This window comes from Desmodus rotundus, chromosome 11 (genome assembly GCF_022682495.2).
Source record: "Desmodus rotundus isolate HL8 chromosome 11, HLdesRot8A.1, whole genome shotgun sequence".
NCBI classification, from domain to species: domain Eukaryota; kingdom Metazoa; phylum Chordata; class Mammalia; order Chiroptera; family Phyllostomidae; genus Desmodus; species Desmodus rotundus.
The window spans coordinates 21,397,577-21,421,912 of record NC_071397.1 but is presented as its reverse complement, the minus strand read 5'-3'; the positions used below and the strand labels follow the sequence as shown (position 1 = coordinate 21,421,912).

The 24,336-nt window shown below is 39.1% G+C and overlaps 1 protein-coding gene across 12 annotated transcripts in view; it reads left to right on the top strand.

The window, feature by feature from the left end:
- The window catches only part of DST (dystonin), a 422,554-nt gene that overhangs the window by 201,699 nt on the left and 196,519 nt on the right, over positions 1-24,336 (top strand). For 11 of the 12 annotated variants that reach the window (XM_053913661.2, XM_053913670.2, XM_053913655.2 and 8 more), the window contains 3 exons: positions 2,405-2,494; positions 4,611-4,688; positions 6,265-6,357. In XM_053913661.2, the coding sequence (XP_053769636.1) occupies positions 2,405-2,494; positions 4,611-4,688; positions 6,265-6,357 (261 nt within the window). Of the gene's footprint in view, positions 1-2,404; positions 2,495-4,610; positions 4,689-6,264; positions 6,358-11,155; positions 12,232-24,336 lie in introns of those variants that run through there. The other variant, XM_053913660.2, reaches the window with a different exon arrangement.

Below are 24,336 nucleotides of genomic sequence, written 5' to 3'. Positions count from 1 at the left end.
TTTTTAGGATACTCTTAAGCAAAAGGTTGGTGCCCTCTAGGGGCAAACTGCCGGCGCAGTGCAGAACACAGCATTTTAAAAAGCTCTGCAAAATTCTGGGAGAATTGTATGAAATATAGAAAATGATATCCCCCCCCTTTATGTAATTCACGTTATATAATTTAATCCCAGGGTATTTCAAAGTGCTTTTACGTTGCTCATCTGCTCCTTTAGCTCTGTCTGTTCAGACAGTTCTTTGTTCCACAGGGAGAAGATATCCAAAATGAGAAGAAAGGCTATTTTATTAAAAATTGAAAACGGAAGGATCCGACTGTTGGCAGTTAGTACAGTCGTTTGTGAAGAAAGCTGCCAGTGCAGATGCCTCTGACTCAGACTCCGGACAAAATAAAAAGCTTTTCTCTGTCGGCTTAACTAGTTCATTCCTTTTTCTCTTTCTCCTAAAATCATATATTTCTCCAGAACCCCATTTTCTCCTCTCAATTTATCCACTGCCACTCTTTCCCCATGGTGCTGACTTGTAATCTTTAGTTAACATTCTCTTTTATCTCATTCTTCTGTGGTGAGGAGAGCAAGCCAAGATTTTCAAAGATCTTGCACAGGGTCAGGTACCTAGTATTAACTTACCGTGTATGTATTTTTGTTTATTATTGTTCATAACAGTGACATTTGTTTTTCATAGGGCGATAAAGACGATAATGTCTTATATTTATGTAGTCTCTTTTATATCCAATATTTCTGTAGACCCTCAGAATAAGGACCCGAGACAGGGAAAATAGGCAGTAGTACGTGACAACCAATGCCTCAGAACGTTTTCGGGCATTGCAAATGTTAACTAGTCTATTTCTGCCTTTCCCCCCAAAGTCTTAAGAAATTAGGACCAAAGGCTTCAGAGAAGCTTTCCATTTTACATATTTTCTTTTAAGTTGACACAATGAATTTTGAAAAGACGACAATTTTATTTTCAGATCATAGAATTTTGTTCTGTAGTTTGGACAGAGGCTTTTTGTTTTCAAATTTTTATTTTGATGTTGAGAAAATTGAAACCGAGCAAGTATTGGCAGCTGGTACTAGTTTATGGGACCCGCGGCAGAAGCAAGACTGAAATGCTTTCTCTTCTTCTACGTTTTGATGGCATAATATTATTTGCCTTTTATGAACATGCCTGATTTACTTTTCTTTATTGTTGAGTGAATATGGAGAAAAATGACACCTCGCTTTGGAAAATTTCCCTGACGTAGAAGGTTTAGCTCAGTCTGGCAAAGCAAGCTGTGAAATTGTCTTCCTGTGAAATAAGTGTTCACAATCACACCCCATCTTTAGCTGTCCTGGAGTGCGAAAGACAAAGGAAGTGGACTGCGGGGTGCCCTGTGACTCAAGCAGGACGTGGGTGGGGAGAGTGTGGGTCCAGGAGGCCCAGCATTTATGGGAGATATCCCTCCTTGGCACACCGAACAGAGGTTTTGGGAAATCGTTGGTGGTTTGCGCTCTAAGATCACAAGCTTACATCGGGCTTGTGGGATGGAGGAAGGAGCTAGCGTAGGTTGAGGGTTAACTTTGTGCGTGTGATAACGTGGTTTTGAAAACCTTGCACCAACACAAGATTACTGTTGTGCAGAGGAAGGTTTGGGCAGAGGTCTTCTCACCTCACATATGTGAAGTTTTAAAAAACATTTTATTTTGAAATAACTATGGACTCACGGGAGCTTGTGAAAATCGTACCCTTCACCCAGCTTGCATCTGTGGGTTTTGAATGAGTGGAGTGTGTGCTGCTGGCTTCCCGGATCTTACGGCCCAGGGAAAGGAAGGCCAACGGGGGGTAAAAAGTTTCCTCTCTTGCTAAGTTGACTCCGGTTGCTGTATTAGGAGTCATGAAGAAGGTCAGGGTGTTGCCTGTAATTTTTAAAAATTGTAACTCTAGTCCTGGCTGCATAGCTCAGTTGGTTAGTGTGTTGCCCGATAAGCCAAGGTTGTGGGTTCGATCCCCAGTCATGGCTCATACAAGAAGCAACCACTGTATAAATAAGTGGAACAACAAATCGATGTTTCTCTCTCTTTTTCTCTCTCTGCCTCTTTTCTCTCTCTCTCTGTAATCAATAAATAAAAAATCGAAAAAATGTAATTTCATGTAGTTGTCCAGGCTTATATTTATATAGTATGTTAAAACATGTATTCAATAATAATTCTATTCATCTTTCTGAGTTATTTATCTGAAAATTACCTTTTGAGTGTTAAGATTTTCAATTTAAATTCAATTTTTAAGTAGAAAGAGAATAAAAATTTTAAAAATCATTCTGTGAATGAATACCACATAAGAAATGTTTTCTACTTTGTCTCCTTTCTTGGTTGAGTATTAAGGATGATCCTGGGTTCTAGGACCAAAAGTTAAATTGGTTTTTCCGTGTAGGTTCGAAAGCATGTGAATGATCTCTATGAAGACTTGAGGGACGGACACAACTTGATCTCTCTTTTAGAGGTTCTTTCAGGAGACACCTTGGTAAGTTGTAAACTTCTTATTCTGATGAACGTGTGCATATGACTAGTATGTTTTCAGCACGGGCTGTTCAGATTTTTACACTATTCATCTTTTGAGCTGCAAATTCTGCCCGGAAAAAAAAAAGAGCTCTGGTTGGATTCCTAAGCAATTTTAGACTTCGAATGATGTTACTTTGGGAGATTGAAGCACTTAATTACTTTGCTTATATAATCAGTTTTATAATTAAAACACTTTTTGTTTTTGCTTTTTTTTTTTTTTACCTTTGGGTTTTTTTGATTAGCAGGAGTTGGATACAAAATATAACCACATGTTAAAAGACTCACAAATAGCAAGGAGATAAACATGGCTTTCTGAAAAGTGGTCTAACCCACTCCACAGGTGTCATTTCCTTTTTTTGTGAACATTACTTCCCCCCTTCTCGGTTACCTGTTCTCCTTCATTATGTTCTGTTCATGCTCTTCTTTTCATTTCTGGTCTGTCTTGTGTCTTTGCTGTCCTTTCTTCTGTCTGTTATATTCATTAGCCAAGGGAGCGAGATTTTTTGAAGACCTTACGATTGGTGAGTGCAACAGAAGCATGCGAATATGAACAGCATGAGGATGTGGAGGATGAGGATAAGGGGGTAGGTGTCGGCCCCCATAACTCGACTAACCTAGCCGTTACAGTGCGGTGAGCGCTAACGTGGTAGAGAAGTAACCCACGGGTTCGGGCTCCTTTTTAGAAAACTATGGAAAGGACCAAAACCCACAGTGAGGTGGATGTGTGTGTACCAAGAAATTGGACAAAGGAAATATTTTCTCTTTACATTTATTTATAGATTACTGTGCTCTGCATGGTAATCAAATGTAAGTACTTAAGTGAAGAGATGTCATTTTAGCTAAAGGATTTTATATAGTTACAGACATCTTCACAACTAGCCTGCTAATTTTTCTGCAAATTTCTTCTACTTCTGGAATACCTGTTAGCAATAGGTATTTGATGGACGTTCTTTACCTACCTTCTGTGTCTCGTGTTATTTAGAAAGGGGGAAGGTTTTGAAATCTCGAGTCCCACAGAACCCGCAGAGCTGTTTCATCTCCGTGACACTTAGGTGACTGCCAGACAGAGGTGCTTCTTCTGCTGTCTACCTCCCTAGCACCCCTGATTTCATTCATTGGAAATGGTGCTTTTTTGGAGCCAGTGATGAATTCATCAGCACCATTCCTGCCTGTATTGGGTTGTACAGAACCTAATTTCCCATTCTGTAGTCTGCTGTCTGTTTTATTATGCTTTGGCTTCAGCAGCCTATTCATATTTGAGAAGCTACGCTGTCAGTTTTCTTTCTCTCCCTTTTGGAAGATTTGATGTGGTAAATTTCAGCTCCATCCTTTGTATTTTTTGTTAAGCATTTTCCCAACTCTGTTTCCTTATGTTTTCCTTCTGCTGAGTCGCAACGTTTCCTAAGGAAAACAGTATCAAGGAACAGAATCATGGTTTATCAGCGTTCCTGAGACAGTAAATAACCATGTCCTTCCCCGAGCAATGTAAATAGAGTCCATCCAATTTTGTGCAAAAACCTAAAATAAAATAAAGAGGAAATATAATATATGGCTTTAATTACTTTTCTCTCTTCCTCTATCATGGCTAAGTAAAACTCCACTGTCTTTCTCCTTCTTGGTGATTTTTTTATACTAATTGCATGCTACCTTACCTTATTTTCATTTACACACCATACATATATAATTATAAAAATCATCTTGATAATAGAGTTTCATGAAGAAGGGAAAAATGGAGAATGGTATTTAATTCTTTTTGTGCATCAATAGTTTAATAATTGTAGGCTAGAATTGTAGTTTAGTGAATGTAAAAATCTGTATGTTCTATGGTAGTTTCTCCTTTGGAATAAAGCATCTGTTTAAACAAAATACATTTGGAAAATTCCCTAGTAGTTTAAATTTAATCCCAGATAATACAAAAAAATTAGAACTACCTTTAAAAATTTAATGGATTTACTCAAACAATAAATACCGTTTTGACATATTAAGACGAACATGAAGTATATTTATGTAATATATTTAGCATGGTCAGTGGTATTAGAAACTAGTGTTTTTTATACCCTGCATTTTTCTGTCCTTAGCCCCGAGAAAAAGGTCGGATGCGTTTTCACAGACTACAGAATGTACAAATTGCACTTGACTATTTGAAAAGACGCCAGGTATGATGTTTTTCAAAGACCGTTATCATATAAATATATGTGACTGAGTATAATATCTACACAGAAACCTGTTAGGGAATGAAAAGGTTAAAGTGACTATAAATTCTAATCATTATACTTGTGCTTTTGTGAGACAGATATTTTGAAATGGTTTTAAACATTTACTCCAAAGAAAAGAAAGTTAATAGCAGGTGTAAGCTTAGATGGATTATAAGTGGCTACATTCCCGTTGGAATAAGAGCTACCAGTTTTCCTTCTGTCTAGGAGTGCTTTTGCCTAGGAAGTTAATCACAGAATGTTAAGGATGTCTCTGAACACTTCTTAGTAGTAGGGAGGCAATACCTTAATATTTATACTTAGTTTATAAAATCATTTTTATAAAAATACTTTGTATAATACTTTAAAAATTAGTGTATTTTCAATATTTAGTTGTGATGAGGCAATACTTTATTTTTTAGAAGTAGATAATACTGGGTAATTTATAAGTGGTTAAAAATAAAACATTTCTGACTACAGTCTCCAACTGGCTTGGGGTTTCAGAAGAAATCATGGAAAAGAATGAACATCATACTGGATATGATCTTGATTTTAGTAGCATTGTGTCTTATAGTCATGTAGACCTAATAATTGATTCAATTCAGGAGAATTAAAAGTTGCTGAAAATTGTTGCCATCAGAGGTGGCAACAATTTTGATTTTTCATGGAGTAGGAAAAAGGAAGGGAGGGCAAGGGGGAGAGGGAAACTATCTTATGTTAGTCTTTCACTTAGGTTGTTATGAAAATTAAAATGATTTTTATTTATTAAATTCTAGTAACTAGTCTGTGCTTAAATATTATTTGTTATTTGCATCATCATTTTTAATTCTAGTGGAAGTTTTATGAAGGATTAATGGTTAATTATATCTCTTGGTATGAAATATTTTTGGCAGTATCTTGTTCAGAAAGTAAAATGTTAGATACCATTGTACTTAATTTTTGATATTCAATTCACGATATTTAATTATTTTGTCCATTCAGGCGGTAAACATTAGATGACATCATTACATTTATTTACCTGATTATCACATATATGTTTTTATATTTGAATAGCTGTCCAAATGTCCAATCACCCATATATGTACTTATTTGGGTAATATTTTATGATAAACAGAACAATAATCCTAGTTTTATTCCCTTTGTGAAGGAAGTGGGAGAAAGTTTTCAAAATTATTTTATGGCTCAGAATAGTTTCCCACTTAACTGTAAAATAAAGCTTATTTACAAACTTCCAATTTTTAAAATCTTAAGTACCTAGGACTTCTCACTTGAGTTGTATTTTGTTTTGACAAATGAATAATTTTATTTGATCTAGAAGATGAAACCAAAGTAATGCTCATGTTTCTTTGTGATTACTTTATAATTTGCAATCTAAAATGAGTGTAGATAGGGAGTAAAACAATATTTTAAGGATTATGGTATTTAAATCATTCAGTGTTTTTTCTTTATATATTTTAGAATCGCTTCTATGTAGGTAAAAATAAGTCATGTGATGGTTTGAAAAACAGGTTGTTTTCTCTCTTCTTCACACGTAAAACAGGTGAAATTAGTGAATATTAGAAATGATGACATAACAGATGGAAATCCCAAATTGACTTTGGGATTAATATGGACAATAATTTTGCACTTTCAGGTAAGCTCAATTTCCCTTGATTGTCATTTCTTTTGGCCTCTTATTGCTGGTTTTCAGACGGTTCACCTCAAAAGTGAATTACACATGCATATACAATGGGAGGAAATAAATTTTGGGCTTCTTTTTTAAAAACAATATATTTGTATTATTCCTTTCAAGTAGCTATTTGTGCACCTGGTATCCCATTTCCTGTTGTTGATAATCTTGACTGTTGTTAGGACACTTGTAATCTCAGAGTTGGAAGACAAGATCCCTTTAATTGAATACAACACGTTTTTTTTGTTGTTGTTTTTTGGAAGTATTACCTGACTTAGATATATGAACATTTTATTACTCAATCCTTAATTTAGAATGGTTTTCATTGATGTTATGGTTTCCAGACTATGCAAACTATTTTCTTCTATTGGTAGACACTAGATGGCAGTATAAACATGATAAAGAGATCTGAATTAGTATTCATGTTTTTGTATAGAACTATTCGTTTTCAAACAAGATTTTAAGAGAGTAAATGCAAATAAATAAAAATTTATCAGCTACGAATTATTATTCAATAACAAAGGGTTGATTTGGATTTTTAGGTTTTGTAAAATTATATACATTTTGACAAAATCATCTTCATTCAAAAAGCAGAGTCCTATAATTTTGGAACTTGCTTTGGTTTGGTAATATGCCGCGCCCGCCCACACGGTGTTCATGTGCAGCAGAGTCTGGCCCAAGTGGGCACACGGCTCACCTTACTGGCTGTCTACTGTGCAGCTGGACCTTGAAAGGGGAAGAGATAGATAGCTTGCCAGCTTCAGAAAGGAGCTGGGGTTTTGAACCAGATTTTGAGAGGAGTTACATTTATTTTTTCTTTTTAAAAATTTGATTGGGGGGCCTGGCTGAGTGGCTAACTAAATTGGTTGGAGTGTTGTCCTGTTCACCAAAAGGTGGTGGGTTCGATCCCTGGTTGGGGCATGGACAGGAGGCAGCCAATTGGTGTTTTTTTCCCTCTCTCTCTCTCCGCCTTCTTTGGGTGAAGATTTAAAAAACAGTTGACTGGGGTGTAGGATTTGTAGGGGAATTGTGGAAAATAATGTACCTGAGGCTCATTGGAGAATAGGAAAAATATGACAGGTATAAAGAGCTATAGGAGGTAGAGTCCAGGTAAGTTCCAGGTTTTGAACAGGCAACTGGGCAAAGATGTGGCAACCAGAAAGCGGAGGGGCAGACTCAGGTACCAGGAGACCCAGGTAACCAGGTGTCAGGTCGCCAGACTACAGGGCAGCTAATATAGGTGAATACCCACTCGGCTGGGCATTGATGTCAGGAAGATCCAGAAACAGGAACAGGGGGCGGGACCCCCAAGCCCTGTGAGTTTACGTTTTTAGAGGACCCCATCTTTACAGTACCCAGAGTACTGAGCACTACACCAAGGCAGGGATTTGGGCATGGTGTCAGACCTTGGTACCAGAATTGGGTAAAGACTAAGTAGAACTGGCCAGAAGCTGATTTCTCATGGAGTTCCTTGGCTGCTTTCTCAGGGATTCTTTAATTAGCCCTAAGTGGTTCAGGTCCCTCAACTTTTAGTAGGGTTGAAACTGCAAGAACCCCACTTTGGAGGGTTAGAGGCCTACTGGGATAGGGAGCCAAATCCTGTCATTACTGACAGACTTGGTTAAACAAGCTGTGTCTGGGTTTTGAATTTCAGAGTAAGAATCCCTGTGGGGCAGAGGGAAACCACTCAGGTTTTGGAGGGAGGCAGAGCTCAGTTTCATTGCTGGCTCTTGTATGCACGGCTGTGATGGCACTGCATGAGCCACTGAATCACTCTGAACCTGAAAAGTGTTATTTTAGGAAACTCACCATGTCGATTCTATGCAAAATAAATTAAAATGAGCAGAATCCACAGTCAGGGAGATAATCTAAGGAGTTGAGGTGGTGATCTCTGGGTAAAGTGATGAAGGCCAAGACTGAGGTGCGGATGCACAATTGAATCCAAGAGATGACATTTGGAAGGAAGAAAGAAGGGCACTTGGTGATAGTCAATAGAAGATGAAGGAGAGGGAATAAAGGTGATGACTCTAAACTTTCAGCCTGGGAGGTGAAAACCAACCAACCAACCAACCAACCAGCCAACGAGCCAACCAACCAACCAACCAACCAAGAAAAAACCAAACTACTGAGAGAAATGGGGGTGATGGTAAGGGCAAAACTAAAGACCTTGGCAGGTTCGATGGCCTGGTGGAACATCCCGTCCATTTGTCTGCTTAGCAGTTGGAGATCTGTGAGCAGAGCAGAGCTGAGGAGTCAAAGGCAGAGAAAACTTGGGGGTTAGCAGTATACAAGTTGCCATCGGATCTGTCAGAGACAAGGGATCTTTAGAGGGTCTAAGAGATGCGCATACATGGAGAAGAGTCAAGAGCAAAGGACAGCGGTTTGGGGAGGGCTTCATGACTAGGGGTGCAGGAGGAAGAAGATCCACTTGGGGCAACAGAAAAAGAACGTTTGGTGAAGTGGGTGAAATGGCAAGGATGTGTAGTATTGATGAAGTCGGGGAGAGAATTTCAGGAAAGGCACAGTAAGCAGTATGAAATGCTACTAGCGAGCGTGAAAAATTTAAGACTGAGTACAGGTTAGGAATTTGTATACAAGGAAGACATTGGAGACCATGGAGAAATACTCCCAAGCTCCTGGGAGCAGAAACCAGAAAATATAACAGACCAGAATATGAGTAAATGATTGTGAATTACAAGTAGTATGTTTAGACCCTAACTCTGAGAAAATTTAAGTGAAATGTCATTCAGAAAAAGAAGAATGTATTAAGAAAGCTCTTTGGGTTCAGGTGTCTGGAGGAGAGAGGAGGACCAGGCACAGAAGAACCAAAAGAAGTTTGATTCTAATATGATCCTGTGGCCTATTAGGACCAGTGTATTTTAGCACCTGAATTAGACAATAATGACTGTTGCATTATCAACAATATTTAAAAATTAGACCAAGATCTATTTAAAGTGAAAACACATCGATATTTTGGTAAATAGAAATGTTCCTTTATTTCTATTGACTTTTTTTAGTACTATGATAATTTAATATTAGAACAATTTTACTGGTTTTGCCAAGATACAAGGCTATTTATAGTAGTGATACTCATTCTCATTCAAAGCAACTGGGCTTTTTTTTCTTTCTCTCTATACTTGACATAAGTAAGGGAAGTAATTTCAGAAGACCAGTTTATTTATTTTTAAACTGTTATGAGCATCGTACATTGAATCTATTTTCTAATCAGGCTGGTGGAAGGTAAGCATTATCAACCCAGCACTCCTACATCATTAGCTACCATATGCTAGATCCAGAGATACTAAAATAATGAAATATGTAGTTCTGTCTATTGGGAGAATGTTCATAAGCATTCTACAAACATTCTATAGTCATTCATGAACATGACTATAACCTATAGTCATGTTTAATTTATTGCGATATAAATAAAAATAGGGATGTAGAGGAAGGAGTGTTGTAGCAGGCTCAGGAAGGTGTTAGAGAGTAACGGAAGTTTTCACTGATGTTACAGATCGGCTTTGCAACACGATGGCCAGCTCCCAGGCACACAGTAAAGCTGGGCCGTTTCTGAGACGGGAGTGCTGTGCGAGGGCCTGAGCCTGGACAGCCGCTCAGGGCGGCGCGGCTGGGGGCGGGGCGGGTGGGGCGTAAATCACGGGCTGCGCCTCCATCCTGTCGGTGCAGGTGCCGGCCATTCTGCTTTTAAATTCTCCTGAATAATGTTTTATTGCCGTCAAAGACACTGGAAATCAAATGGAAAATGAACGAAAGAACAAATCAGAGGCTTTATTTTTGCCAGCTTGTCTTCTAGGATATTCACTTTTTGCCATGGAAGTTTGTTTGATTTTCTCTTTAAATAATTAAGGAAAAGCTCACGGTGCAGGTCTATTATTGACAAACATAGACAACATTGCTAACTTGACTGTTTAACTGTATTCGTATTTAGAAAAACCTAACAAGTTTCATCTTTTGATTAGTCCAAACACTACGTAGAAAAAAGCAATTAGCAATTTACTTTTATTAGATGATTTCTGCTTACGTGTAAGTCCAGCTGTGCCCTACTATACTGATTTCCTTTCTGCCCTGGCTATGACTCAGTGTTAGAAATATGCACACCTTAGATAATCAGGTTCCGTGCTGGCTCATTATTTTTATAGCAAGGGCCTAGAAAAACTATGTAATATTTAACTAAGGTACAATTGTAAAAGTTACATATAAAGTTTAACTGCCTTAGTTCATGTAAGAGAACACACAAATGTTTCTTTTGGCTGAGTGTTCCATGCTTTGAATCATAAAATTTATCAATTTGCTTACATGAAAATCCTAATGAGCACATAATGGAAATGGCTAGGAAAAATATTTCAACCAATTTTGAAAAAATTGGTTTGAGAAACAATTTTAATAGAGTATTTTAGGCACTGTGCGTTTATTATATCTCCTTCAGCTGTTAAGTTGTCCTGTTACTTTTTTTATGGCTGTTTTGAATACAAGCCCCAATGTGCTTTACAGAGATTTTGGAGTTTTCTTTTCAACTGCCAAAATTAGTTGGTGTTTCTTAAGGAAAAGAGTGAAATGGTGGAGACTCTCTGGAATGAAATTTGAAAGGCACTTTGGTAAATGTCTCCTCACGGGCATTTGCTTTCTGTTTGCACTCAGATTTGTTGAATCACAAATAGTTTCAAAGGTTAAGACTTTGGTAGCGTAGCTGCACTTCAGAAAACTGAAAGTTACAGTGAGGGCCAGAACCTCCTCGTGTAACGAAGCCAAGGGTTTGCCTCGCGAGCCCGTCCGTGCTGCAGTTTGACAGTGAGCAGTAATGTTTGTCTAAGAGGATTGGTGGCCAGAAATAAGTCACACTGTCTAATGAGACACAGGGACACAGCCGGGCAGGATGCCATGGCATTTCTTGTGTGTGCCTTTCTCATAAGCAAAATGGCCTCATGCTGAAGAGGATGGTCCCACAGTCTGAGGAATTACAGGTCAGAGTGGAATTTTCGGATTTAATGGGGAAGATCTAAGTAAGCCCTGGATTTGGAAATGAGTGTATCTGTGGAACTGTGATCTCCTGCAAATCCAATGGGGAATATCTGTGGATGTGTAAGAGCTGAGAAAGAAGAACAATATTTAGATCCTGCCAAAACTCCTTTGAGCCCTGAAAAATATTCTCCAGGAAGAAAATATTTCAGAAGAAAACCGATCAAGAAAATTGTAAATGACACAGAGCCAGGAGAGCCAAACAATGAAAATGAGGAAAAGAAGAAGAGCAGCATTCAGCTCTCAAGAGAACAGCCGGCTCTTTTATCCAGGGGACTAGCAGGGGAAGAATCTAGTGCCCCAGACCTCGCACTGGAAGATGGTATTCGGAGAGAGACGGCAGAAGTGGTAGCTGACGGTGTTAAGCAGAAACTTTTGCCGAGTGCTGCGAGCAGTTGGCCTTACCGTGTGAACATTTCTCCTGCTAAAGGCAGTGAAACAGAAATAAAAGTTAGTGAACTGGATGAAAGGATTTCAGAAAAAGACAGCACTCCATATTGTGCAAAGAGGAAGAAGCATGTAGATGATGTCAACACAAGAGAAATAACATTCCAGAGCAAAACTGATGTTTTTTCTTTCCGAAAGGCAGCCAGCGTCAGTTCCTCTCACTATGGTACAGAGAGATCACTTGAAAAAAGTGAGTTCTCTGAAGACCTATCAAAAAGTTTTAGCAGTGGTCAAGAAAAGCAAAACACTGAGAGGTCTTGTCCTCATGAAACACACCATTTTCAGCTTGAAAAAAAGAGATGTCGTTCCCTCTGTGCTAATGTGCCCTCTACTTCCAAGGACACAAATGAACATGAGGTAAGTGAGATGTGGCACCTGAGTTTAAGGTGTAAATACGTTCTCCAGGTGCTCACATCTGACTGCAGTTCTGCAATTTAGTTTTTTTTTTAAGTTATTTTCATATTAGTTTATGTGTAGAGTTCTTGGTGCATTTAATTGGTAGCTGTAGGTTTGATTTTTATGATTTTATTTTTTGTGACATCATTTTCTTTAATCACACTTTAACTTCAAAAGCCCATACATTTTTGTTATTGTTGAACTACCTCTTTAAGAAAACGCACATCTTTTTAATTTCTTTAGTTCATGTTTCTTGACTTTTCCGATGGAGTAGGCGTTGAAAACTTAGCAACACTGTAGGCAAAAATTAAATCAGGAAGCAGTCATGATGAGACCGTAGCTTCGTGACAAACACAGGAAGGATAGAATCCGATGATTAGTACTGACTTGCTGATCGGTAAGTTTGAAAAGCCAAAGTCTAGTTCTCTATCAGTTTTTATATACAGAAACACTCATATATTGCTTTCAGGTCTCCGTGTGTGTGTATGTGGGGGGCAAGGGGCACAGATGAAATTGCCCTGATCTGTTATTCTGTATCTTTGTTATGAGTTGTTCCCTGACCCCAGTCTAAAATCCGAATCATTTGGGCAGCACGTCCTAGGAATTTGAATACGACACAGACTGCTAGGACGTTGAGCTCTTTATTCCTAACACTGATCTTTCGCTTTAGACAAATTACTTCTCTAGGGTTTTGAGTTTTCTTTAAAATGTAAGTGAATATGTTTTACGTGCCTGAGAAGTACATTACCCAAGCAGCCTCCTCTACCTGTTTCTAGTTGGGATTCGATGGCTTTTTTAAAAAGCTATTTCTAACTTAGTCTTTTAGCATACATTCTGGACGTGAGTGGCACATGTGATGTTAAACATTCTTGGCCAGGTCGTTGCATCATGGGGCAGAGGTCAGTTGCACAGTGACAGGATGAGGCTTTTATTAGGGCTGGTGCGCACGGTCAGCCTCGGCCGTAGCCTCGGGTTCTCCCGAGCTGTTCCTGTTTATATACACTGCCACACCTTGCCAATATTATGTCATCAACTCTATTTACATTTTACAGTGGCTGCGTTTTACAAAGAAAGCATCCAGGCTCTGTCATTATCTGTGTAGGTCTAGCAGAAAGGTCAGTGCGAGAGGAAGCGACTTGGCTGCCACGTGTTTATGAATGGAACCACTTGGTTTGCTCACATATGTTTTCCAACTGGGTTTTTTTTTTTTTTTTGCATAATTTGGATTCAAGTAAGGCTTACGTGTTTTCATTAATGGAAACTCTTAAAATCTGTTTCCTCATGGTACATAAGCCCCTTTTTCCCTTCTAATTGCATAGCTAATAATTTTTGAAACTTCAGTGAAAAATGCATGTGAAAATAAGTCACAAACCTGCCATTCAAATTTGTAAAATAATCATGATATGGATGTACTTAGCAAAGTCTCACATATTTTAGGTAAAAGGTGAGCGGGATAGTTTTTATTTACCTGAGGGGTTTGATGTCCACTTCCCTGTAGTCCAGATGAAGACTATTTGGTGCCTCACAGAGTCAGAACCAACAGCTTGGCTGCTACTCTTAGGACATCCTTCCGGTTACCTTGGAGGTGTCCGACTCTGTTTGCTTCGTTGCCTTCGTTTCGAACTTTGCACAGAACTCTCTGTTTTGCATTGGAGTTTACATTCTTCATTGGAGAATTAGATGCACAGGAGAGTTGTTAGCCCTTGATTAGTATTAAGTCCCAGAAATGGGCTGTAGCCCCTACTCTTGTGCTTACTCCTTCAAGAACTTTTTCATGTCCTCGCTATTTGATCCACTCATACTCTGAGACATTTGTATGCAGGATTGGGCTTGATGACTTTTGAGTTTACTGCCAAGTAAAGTCGTGTGCAAGTCTTTGAACTTAACCTTACTGATCCTGTGAGATTTGTCTGTCTTAGTGTAGGGGACCAGCCTGTGTCCTCTATAAATCACCTTACAGGCTGACCTGGAGTGGCCTTCCAGGTTCAGGGGTGCTGTGGAGCTGGCTCAGCCAGCCCCTCATTCAGTGCCTAAATAGCACAAACTCATAGCATACCTTTACTAGGATAAGGAAGTATAAATTAAAAAAAGAAAGAAAGAAATACCTTAGATTTTTACATTGCTTTTAGAATTGAAAAAATGCTTTCAGACACATTGTGGTTTTGGATATCATAACAACCACATGAAATAGGCAAAATGTTCAGTTTTTCCTTTATAGAATGAGGAAATAAAAACTCAGAGAGGTTAAATAATGTCCTTAAAGCAACACCGTAAGTGGCGTTAGCTGAGTTGAACTGTGCTGCCGCATCCCACTTTGATTAATTGTCAGAGTTCTGAAAGGGATTGGTGTGAGGTCAGAGCAGGGGTGGGTGTCTATGGGAATACATACTCATCTACGAAGGATGAGGGTTGTAAACAGAGGTGGCAGAGGCAGGCCATGTTCGGGGGCAGGGAGCAATGAGCTCACTGTCTGTACCTTCTCAGGGACCCCTTATTTGTCTCGACTCACATGCTTCCTGTACCTTGTGGCAGTCTTTGAGCTTTGCATGTGAGCTTTTCCCACAAAGCATTCTTTTTTCTTCAGTTTCACAAATCTCACCTCATCCCAGTCTTTAGATTGATCTCAGCAAAAATGGTTGTTTTCTCTGTTTGTAGGCCATTGGTTCTGTAACTGACCACATGTAAATGTCACCTGAGGAGCTTTAAAAAATACAGATGCCTGATGTCACTCCAGTGATTATAATGTCGTAGATCAGGTAGGGCTCCGCAGGTGATTGTAATGGTCATGACTATGGATGGGGAGCTCGCGACCCTTCTCATCCTGTAGCAGTGCTTTTCAAAGTGTGACCCCAGGGTCCCTACAGTGGAATCACCTGGGGTGTGTGTTGAAAACACCTCACCCCAGATTTAACTTGGTCAGAATGTCTTCTAGTGGGGCATGAGAGAGCACCGCATATGATTCAGGCACCGTCCCACATGTTTCTTAAAAACACTAAATTTTGAGAATCATCATCGCTCAAGCTTAGCATTTGCCATTCTGTTCTTCTCAATGTGGGTTTTCTCATAAGCAATGTGGATTATGGGCTGGAAGGCAGGAGGCGTGAGTTCTAGTCAAGCTTTGCCTCCAGAGAGCTGTGTGACTTGGACAGTCTTCTTCATTTCTCTGTCTCTGGTTTATTTCTTATCCTCTAGAAAGAAAGGATATTGGACTAGACCATGCTACTAGTCTTAATAATAATGGAATTTGTTGAGTCCTACTATAGGACAGACACTCTACCATTCTGTTATTTAATCTTCAGAGCCAGCCAAGGAAATGGTTTTATTATTAGCTCCATTTTACAAAGGAGTCAACCAGGAAGTGGAAGAGCTTAGATTTCACCCCAAATTACCTACTAAATGGAACATTTAACTGATGAAGTTTCCCCACATACATCTTTTTCAGTTGTAAATTTCTATGAATCCGTGTATTTATATGCATAGCTTTGTGTTTGTTTTGTGTTTTCACTTCCTCCTCCATCCCTCCCTTTTTTAATTTTTCTACCAAATATTTGTTATTTACTTGTTATATATTGAACCAAAAGTCGCTACTCTGGGAGAAATAAAATATAGCCCTTTTCTGCATTGCCCCCCATGGTTTGTTCATAACAAATGACTAGGGACCATAGCTGTAAACTGAGTCACCTGAAAGTTAAGACTCTAAGATGAGGATCATGAATAATTTTAACTCCCCCACCATACTATGTAGCTGTATTAACTAATGAAAACTGAACTATTCGTATGCTCCTTTCATCCTTTGGTGAATTGACAATGAATAGCACAGCGACCTAAGCGGGAAAGAAGTCAGGGAGAGAAGGAGGAGTATAGATTGTACTAGTTATATTATCTGTATCTGAATAATGAAGAGCTGAATATATTTATTAATTGACTTTTACATTATAAACACTTAAAAAATTGAGAACATCTCAACATGTTAGAATACATTAATATTCAAGTTTACTGAAGTATAACACTTACTCAGTTTTTTTTCTTTAACAAAGTCTTTCATGAAGGTTAGGCTCCAGAATCTTAGAATTCAAGGACTGTGATAAAATCTAAATGTTTCACCTTCGGTATGGTAGCATTCCTCTACAGATCTTGAAAACAAAGGTCATTTGACTTACAATTGACTAACTCATTTCTTTCCAAATATTTCATCTTTTAAAATGAAAATGCATTTTTTACTATTTCTAGTCATTTGGATTTCATAACTAGTTGGTGACAAATTTAGTTATAAAATAATTGTATGGATTTTTGGTCTCTGTCAGTATTAATAATACCTCTATCTTTTCAGTTAAATGAAGGACATGCAGAAGTTTAAAATCCTTTGCTGTACAAGCATAATTATGTCTATGGTTAGTTTTCCCCGTATATAAATAAGGAATAAATGAACATTTGCTAAAGACAGCCATCAGCTCAGGGCACTAGCACTTGAAGCCTGTCGATGTTTTGCTTTTATCCTCTATTTAACTCTTCCTTTTAGGGAGGCAGCCCTTAACCAAATACAATTTTCAAAATTTTTTGCCATCTTTATGGTGAAAAATATTTTGTGGGGCATTTTCACACATTTTTTAAACTTGGAAACAGACACTAAAAATGTGTTGATTACATTTGTTTCTGCCAAAATAGTTCAAACATCTTTGAAGAGATTGTCTTTGGAAGCAAACATTTTGGCTTGGGAAATTTTGCTTGTGTTGACAAAGTCAATATGGAACTTGCTTTTGCCTGACTACCGTGTCAAGTCTTGTGAATAAAAGAGTTGAAGCAACAATATTCCTCCTGGTACACAGTTACCTTGCTCACTAGAGGGCGGGCACTGGACTGAACCCCGTGGGCATGTCGTCTGAGTCTCTCAGCATCTTTGAGGAGGTACTTCATGTGAGAGGAAACTGAGGTCCATGGGAGCGACAGGGTTGGAAAGCGGTGCAGTTATGAGTTGAACACAGGTCACCATCCTTCACAGCTCTGTGCCAGTCTTCCAAGCTAAACTTCTGCTCTTGGAATGACTGTGTTGAGAGACTTGTCAAATAGAGGCATCTTGAGACACACCTTTTCCAACCTGCTGCTTTCATTCTCATTAGTACCTAAAGTCTCTCAAATAGTATAAACTCTATTTTTTTATTTTAACAAAAATATAAAAGGAATTGAATTTCCTTTGATAATGCTCTTGTGTCCAATCCCCTAAACCAATAGGATTGTTGTGTTTCGTAGGGAAGAACAGTGGACTAGCTATCAGTTCTTTATCTACTGTGTATCCTTTAAATCAGTTTTTGCTCCTGTAAAATAGGATGGTCCATCAACAGATAAAGCTCTTTCTGGAATGTTGTAGGGAGTCACTGTAGCTTTGGAGTAGTAGAGGAAAGAGAACTTAGGAGCTCTTGAGTCAGAAGACTTAACTTTAACCCAAGTCTTACTTTCCACACCGGTAAATAAGGTGGTGTCTTCTTTTGAGGATTAAACGAGGTGATATATTTGAAGAAGACAGTAGACTGTCAGCACTTTTTGACTTTTATCATATTAATATCTTCTGCTCTTGTGAAAAAGAGAAAGCCTCTCGTAACTGTCTACTAAGTGGAAGAACTGTATACATTTTCACAATTTTTAACAGAGCACTGCATGCTCTCTGTTGGACGAAAAGCGTTCTGTGTAGGCAGAGCGGGCTGCCGCCTGTCACCCCCAGCCCCACTCGTCCTCTCGCTGTTTCTTCAGCAAATATTTACTGAGTACCTATTATGCGCCAGACATTATATTCCTCTAATTCTGTAATTAGCTTGAAATGTTGTCCACCAACTGGAAAAGAAATAGCCCGTGGGAGGAACCAATTTTTGAGGTTAATATTGGTTATTTACACCTGAGTACAGATCAGTTTGAAGGCATATGGATAAAAGCTCTGGTATGAGAGATGAGGAAAAGGCGATGCCAGAGGCAGAGTGCTCTTTTCTGGGGGTAAAGGCTGTCAGTTAAGGCAGCGTGCCTGGTCCAGTGAGGAGTTTCTGTGAACCCTGACATCCCCACGGTGTATCTTCCCCTGAAGATGCGTGGTGTTGTGTGTATCAGCGGCTTTACCAGTATGGAGACTGATAAGCTCCAGTGAGAAAGGCCTTGACCATCAGCGGCTGAGGCAAAGCCAGGCGCTGCCCTTTTGTGACCTATGTGTGTGAAGCCATTTTCTCAGCGGTCAGTGCCCTGAGAGGAAGCACTCACTGTGGCTGCTGACACAGAGGACAAATCAGTGTGAGTCGTCAGCATAAGTTTCTTCTTTAAATATGTAGGAGAGATATCACTCTCTCCTTGCAGATTCTGCGGCCTAAGGCCACACCTTAGTCCTCCCGCTCGCGTGCCCTGAGACCCCGGACAAGCTGTAGCACCCCTTTCAGCCTAGGCTAGTTCACCAGTGGGACTAGGCAGTTCATCAAATGGCTGTGCGCTTTTTCGGTTTGAGTTCCCTTGGTTCCTTAATGCTTCACTATATTTATAGCCTTCTCTAAACTGAATATCTTAGTTCTCTTAACTGTAGAGATACTGCCTTTTCCAATGCCACACATACATTATTTATTTATTTATTTAAATGTCTTGTGGTGACATTGGTTACAGTTTTATAATATACATTATCCGTATGTTGCACTGTGCTTACCACCCAAAGTCTAGTCTCCTTTCATCTCCATACATTTGACCTCCTTTAGCCTCTTCCTTCTCTCCCCACCCCTCTTTCCTTCTGGGAATCACCCTGCTGTTGTCTGTGTTTATGAGTTTGTTTGTTTTGGTTATGCGTTTGCTGCTTTCTATCTTATATCCCTCAAATGAGTGAAATCATATGGTTCCTGTCCTTTTCCATATGACTTCCTTCAGATAGCATGATACTCAAATAGTAAAGTTGATTTAAATGTTTTAATCTTTTCAATACATTGTAATTATTTAAAAACTTAAAAAACAAAAGTTTTATTACTTGCCTTTGATAGAATAATGAAATGCATACCTTTCTGAGAATGTGGATTACCTTTTAGGGAGTCTCTGACTCAACTTTGGAAGTTGACTGTTCTCGTGTACCCAGTGCATACCCGAACCATGACAGCATCGGTAAAAATAGGGCGTTCCTGTCGTCCAGTTGTCTGGTGCCATTGACTTTGCTCAGAGGACTTTCACATTTACAGCCGCAGCTGACCAACACAGTGAGGCTGTTGCAATCCGTTTAGCAGTAAGTGGGTCACCTAGCAATGAGCTGTGAATGAAGGCAGCGCGTGCAATGAGATGGGATGTGCTGGCTGGTTTTCTTTCATTGCAAAGACATTTTGAGGTTCTGTAGTGTCTCAAATGTATAGAAACTGCTTTAGATAAATGATTCAGATGCAGCCTAGGTTCACTTCTTGGCATTGGGTTCTCAATGAGTAGTCTCTGGGCTTGTGCCCTCTGCTGGGCACTTTATGTAGTGGTCAGGGTGTTCTGTTATTTTGGAAAGTAAGGCTAATTGGAAACCATTTATTTTTCTAAGGTGACAAGCTTTATATGACATTCATGCCAAATGAAAACTTGAAATGCGTTTCTAATGTCCCTCCCTCTTTATGTTCCCCTCTTATTTAGCAGGCAGTTAATCCATGCCTTGTTGGGCAGAGTATGGGGAGAACGGTGCAAGGGAAGTAGTGACTAGAACAGAAGACTCTAGGAGAGAGGGAGCATGTGGTTCACATGGTTTGAAGTTTATACGGTTTGATCACAGAATAGAAAGAGAATGTCTTGAGACTGGGAAGATCAGCCAAGACTGAGCTTGATTACTGTGCCTGTGGAGTAAAGAACCACCTGAACTGGGACGTGAGAACAGGGCAAGACTTGGTGCAGTGATGCTAGTTAGGAGACGGCCACTAATCCAGACACTGAGGCTTCGTTCCAGAGGAAGGTGCAAGCGCCCTTTTCCCCAAGTGTCACTCTAGGCCTGTTACGACTGTGCCATGAAAGACGTTATTTTCCCCTGCCTCTACCCCAGAGCCTCTCCCACAGCCCCCGCACCTTCTTCTCTTAGTTCTAGTTATTAGGGTTTCAGTCTGAGTGCTGTCTGAGCTCTTCCAAGAGGGAGAAGGGAAAAGGTGCAGTAAAACACCAGTGCTATGTGTCAGGGTAGAGGCATTGTGGGAAAAGAGAATATAGGAAAGGGCATGAGGGGTTTTTTGTTGTCAGTAGCATGATTTTTTAGACTTAAGTTTTCAATTTTTTAAATTTTAGTTTTGGACCTTGCTTATATGGAGTGAAAAGATAAAACAGAAACGGTGGATTCTTTGTTCTTAAGGCCCAGAATCCTGAACTATAAAACATGACTTTATATATTGAGCGTCTGGATTGTTTTTTATGCTCTGAAGGGCTCAACATAATTTCTTCAAAAATGTAGCCACCGGCCAAGTTTCCAGTTCAGTGGGCTGAAGACCTCCTAGCCAATGGTTAGATTTTCTGAGCATTTGTTTTATTAACCACTAGAAACAATACTTTTGGAATTACCTTTGGGACACCTGCTTTCTAACATGACCAGACAGTTTTGTGAGTGCCTGATGTTGAGTGTTTTTATAGCCCACTACTGTTTCCTGTAAACCAGCTTTTGTCAGGGCTCTGGAAAATATTTGCCCTTGACATGAAAAGCTTGTGGATTCTTTTTTTCTAATTTAGGCTTGGACTATTTAAGAAGAGGAATACATGTAAGCAGGGTGGTGGCAGAAAGCAAATTACCCTTCCTTGCTGTAGCCATGTAGTGGCATCACGCCCTTCTGGGTTCTACTGTAGGGGGAGGAAGTAACATTTCCTCTATAGTCAAGTGAAATAAAGATTTGGCCTTTTCGTGCATGTGTATATGTATATGTAGCAAAAAGGATATGAAGGTTGGGTGTTTTCCTGTTACTTTGCTGCAACCATTTTCATGTGCGACTTGAACTTATCTGATAATAAAAAACAATAAAATATGATTACTTTAGCAAAATCTGTGATAATGTACTGAAATTTCACATTTAAAGCAAATAAGCCAGAGAAAAAATTCGGTGAACTTTCTTAGTTAAGTAAAATAGGAAGCTCCTAAAGCAGACCAAGATATGACATTTCCACCAGTGAGACTCAGTTCTAGAAGAGGGTGGAAGCTTTGCTGGCCAATATTCCAGACCTATCATAATCGTGTCTTCAAAGATGCTATTGAAATTGAAATTGGAGTTCCCTTGGTTCCTATGGTCATATGGTTTTCTATAACACATCTTTATAACTGAAAGCTTAAGCAAGAGTAGAGAAGACATAGAGCTGACGTGATCAGGGCTGAGGTTTGGCTGGGTGGTTGCCGGGTAAGGAGAAAGGTGGGAGGGAGTTGAGGATATTGACTGAAGTGATGGATCATATAGTACAGGCCAATAGAGGAGGATGTAATGATAGAAGAGGACTCGTAGACTGGGACAAAATTTGGAAAGGCAAGGAATCTGAGATGTTGGCAAAGCCCGATAATTGGTTTAGCTAGAGGTTAGGGAAGGAAAGTACTAGAAAAATGGAAAACTGCTATCAGAAGGTAAATATGTGAGCTGGACTCGTTCTGGTTCAAGATGCTGAGATCCAGGATATGGTGTGGGAACAGTAAAGTAGAGAGAAGCTCAAGGACTGTAAGGATGAGGTCCTAGGTGGAGAAAGGCACATACTCAGCCAGGTGCCAAACCTTTGGGATGTGGGGATCATTTCTGAGGAGAGGAAGAAGGTGGTAGTGCGAGAGTGGCCTACAGTGTGAAAAATGAGGTCTTCCTACACATGACTAATGATTTGAAAACTATTGGCTTTGCATCACATGGGAGTTAGAATATACTCGCCTTGCCTGTGGTGCCTGAGACTTGAATGAATGTAGCAGGGGAGACCTGGAGTTCAGTGCAAAGGTAGAAGCAGGGTAAAGTATTGAAAGTGTAAGAGACTTTGTTTGCTGTGGAATAAATATTTCTGGAAAGTTTAGGAATGGTGGCAAGCTGGGTCAGGAGAGAGACAGCACGAGAAGCGAGAAGCTCAGTTACAGGAAGAACTTGAATTTGGGTGGTAGTCAACAATGACCTGGATGGGAGGCATGAGGGCTTCAAGTTTCCCAAAGGAACTCTGGTATAAAGTATTTCATTTGGTTTTGACTCTGCCTGACAGATTGCTGGTGAGAAGCTTTAAGCAGAAAATACTACAAATAAAAATGCAAACATTTATAGTTTTCGACATGCCAGGCACTGTGTTAAACACTTGATGTAGATTGTTCCATCTCATCTTTAGACCCACTCAGTAAGTAGAAGTTATATGTTGTCATATAAAGTTTTAAAATGAGGAAGTGGATTTTGGAGAGATTATGTGAATAGCTCGGGTTCATAATTTTAATTAGAAAGAAAGAAGTAAAACTGTCATTATTTGTAGATGACATGATACTATATAGAGAGAACCCTAAAGATTCCATGAAAAACTACTGGAACTGATAAATGAATCCAGTAAAGTAGCAGGATACAAAATAAATATTCAGAAATCAGTTGCATTTTTATATATCAATAATGAACTATCAAAAAGAGAAACTAAAAGTAATCCATTTAAAATTGCATCAAAAAAATAAAATACCTAGGAATAAATTTAACCAAGGAGCTAAAATACCTGTAACATTAAAGATTATAAGACACTGAAGAAAGGAATTGACCCTGGCCTGTGTGGCTCAGTTGGTTGGAGCCTTGTCCCGTGAACTGAAATGTTGCAGGTTTGATTCCTGGTCAGGGCAGATGCCTAGGTTGTGGGTTTGGTCCTGGTCATGGTGTATACGAGAAGCAGCCAATTGATGTTTCTCTCTCACATCAAGGTTTCTCTCCTACTTTCTGCCTCCCCCTCTCTTAAAATTAGTAAGTATGTCCTTGGGTGAGGATAAAAAAAAGTACTTGCATGTAGGACAACTCAGAAAAGTGTAGTGAATGGATGGAATCTACTATATGATAAAAATGCTACACATACCATCGAAAAAAGACAGACATTGAAGAAGATACAAATAAATGGAAGCATATACCATGCTCAGGGATAGGAAGAATTATTATTGTTAAAATGTCCATACTACCCAGAGCAATCTGTAGATTCAACACAATTCCTATCAAAATACCAATGGTACAAAACTAGAACAAATAATCCAAAAATTTATGTGGAACAACAAAAGATCCCTAATAGCCACAGAAATCTTGAGAAAGAAGAATTAAATTGGTGGTGTCACACTACCTATCAAACTACACTATAAAGCTATAGTAATCAAAACAGCATGGTACTGGCATAAAAAATAGACACATAGATTAATGGAACAGAATAGAGAGCCTAGAAATAAACCCATGCCTGTATGGTCAATTAATATATGATAAAGGAAGCAAAAACATACAGTGGGGTAAAGACAGTCTATTCAATAAATTGTGTTGGAAAAATTGGACAGACACATGCAAAAAAATGAAAGTAGATCCCCAACTTACACCATACACAAGAATAAACTCAAAATGGATTAAAGATGTAAATGTAAGATCCAAAATCATAAACTCGAAGAAAATATAGGCAGTAAAATGTTTAACAATTCTCTTAGCAATATTTTTTCTTATATATCTTCTTGGGCAAGGGAAACAAAAGAAAAATAAAGGAATGGGACTACATCAACCTGAAAAGGTTTTGCACAGTAAAGGAAAACATCAGTGAAATGAAAAGACAACCTACTGCATGGGAGAAGATATACATGTTCAAAATGTATAAAGAATGCATACAACTCAACACCAGAAACCCAAACAATCCAATTAAAAAGTGGGCAGAAGACCTGAATAGATACTTCTCCAAAAAGGACATATAGGTGGCCAATAGACGCATGAAAAGATGCTCAACATCAGTAATTATTAGAGAAATGCAAATTAAAACCACAAAGAGATATCACCTCACACCTGTCAGAATGGCTGCCATCAATAAATCAACAAACAGCAGATGTTGGCGAGGACGTGGGGAAGAGAAAACCCTCATGCATTGTTGGTGGGAATGTGGATTGGTACAGGTGTGAAT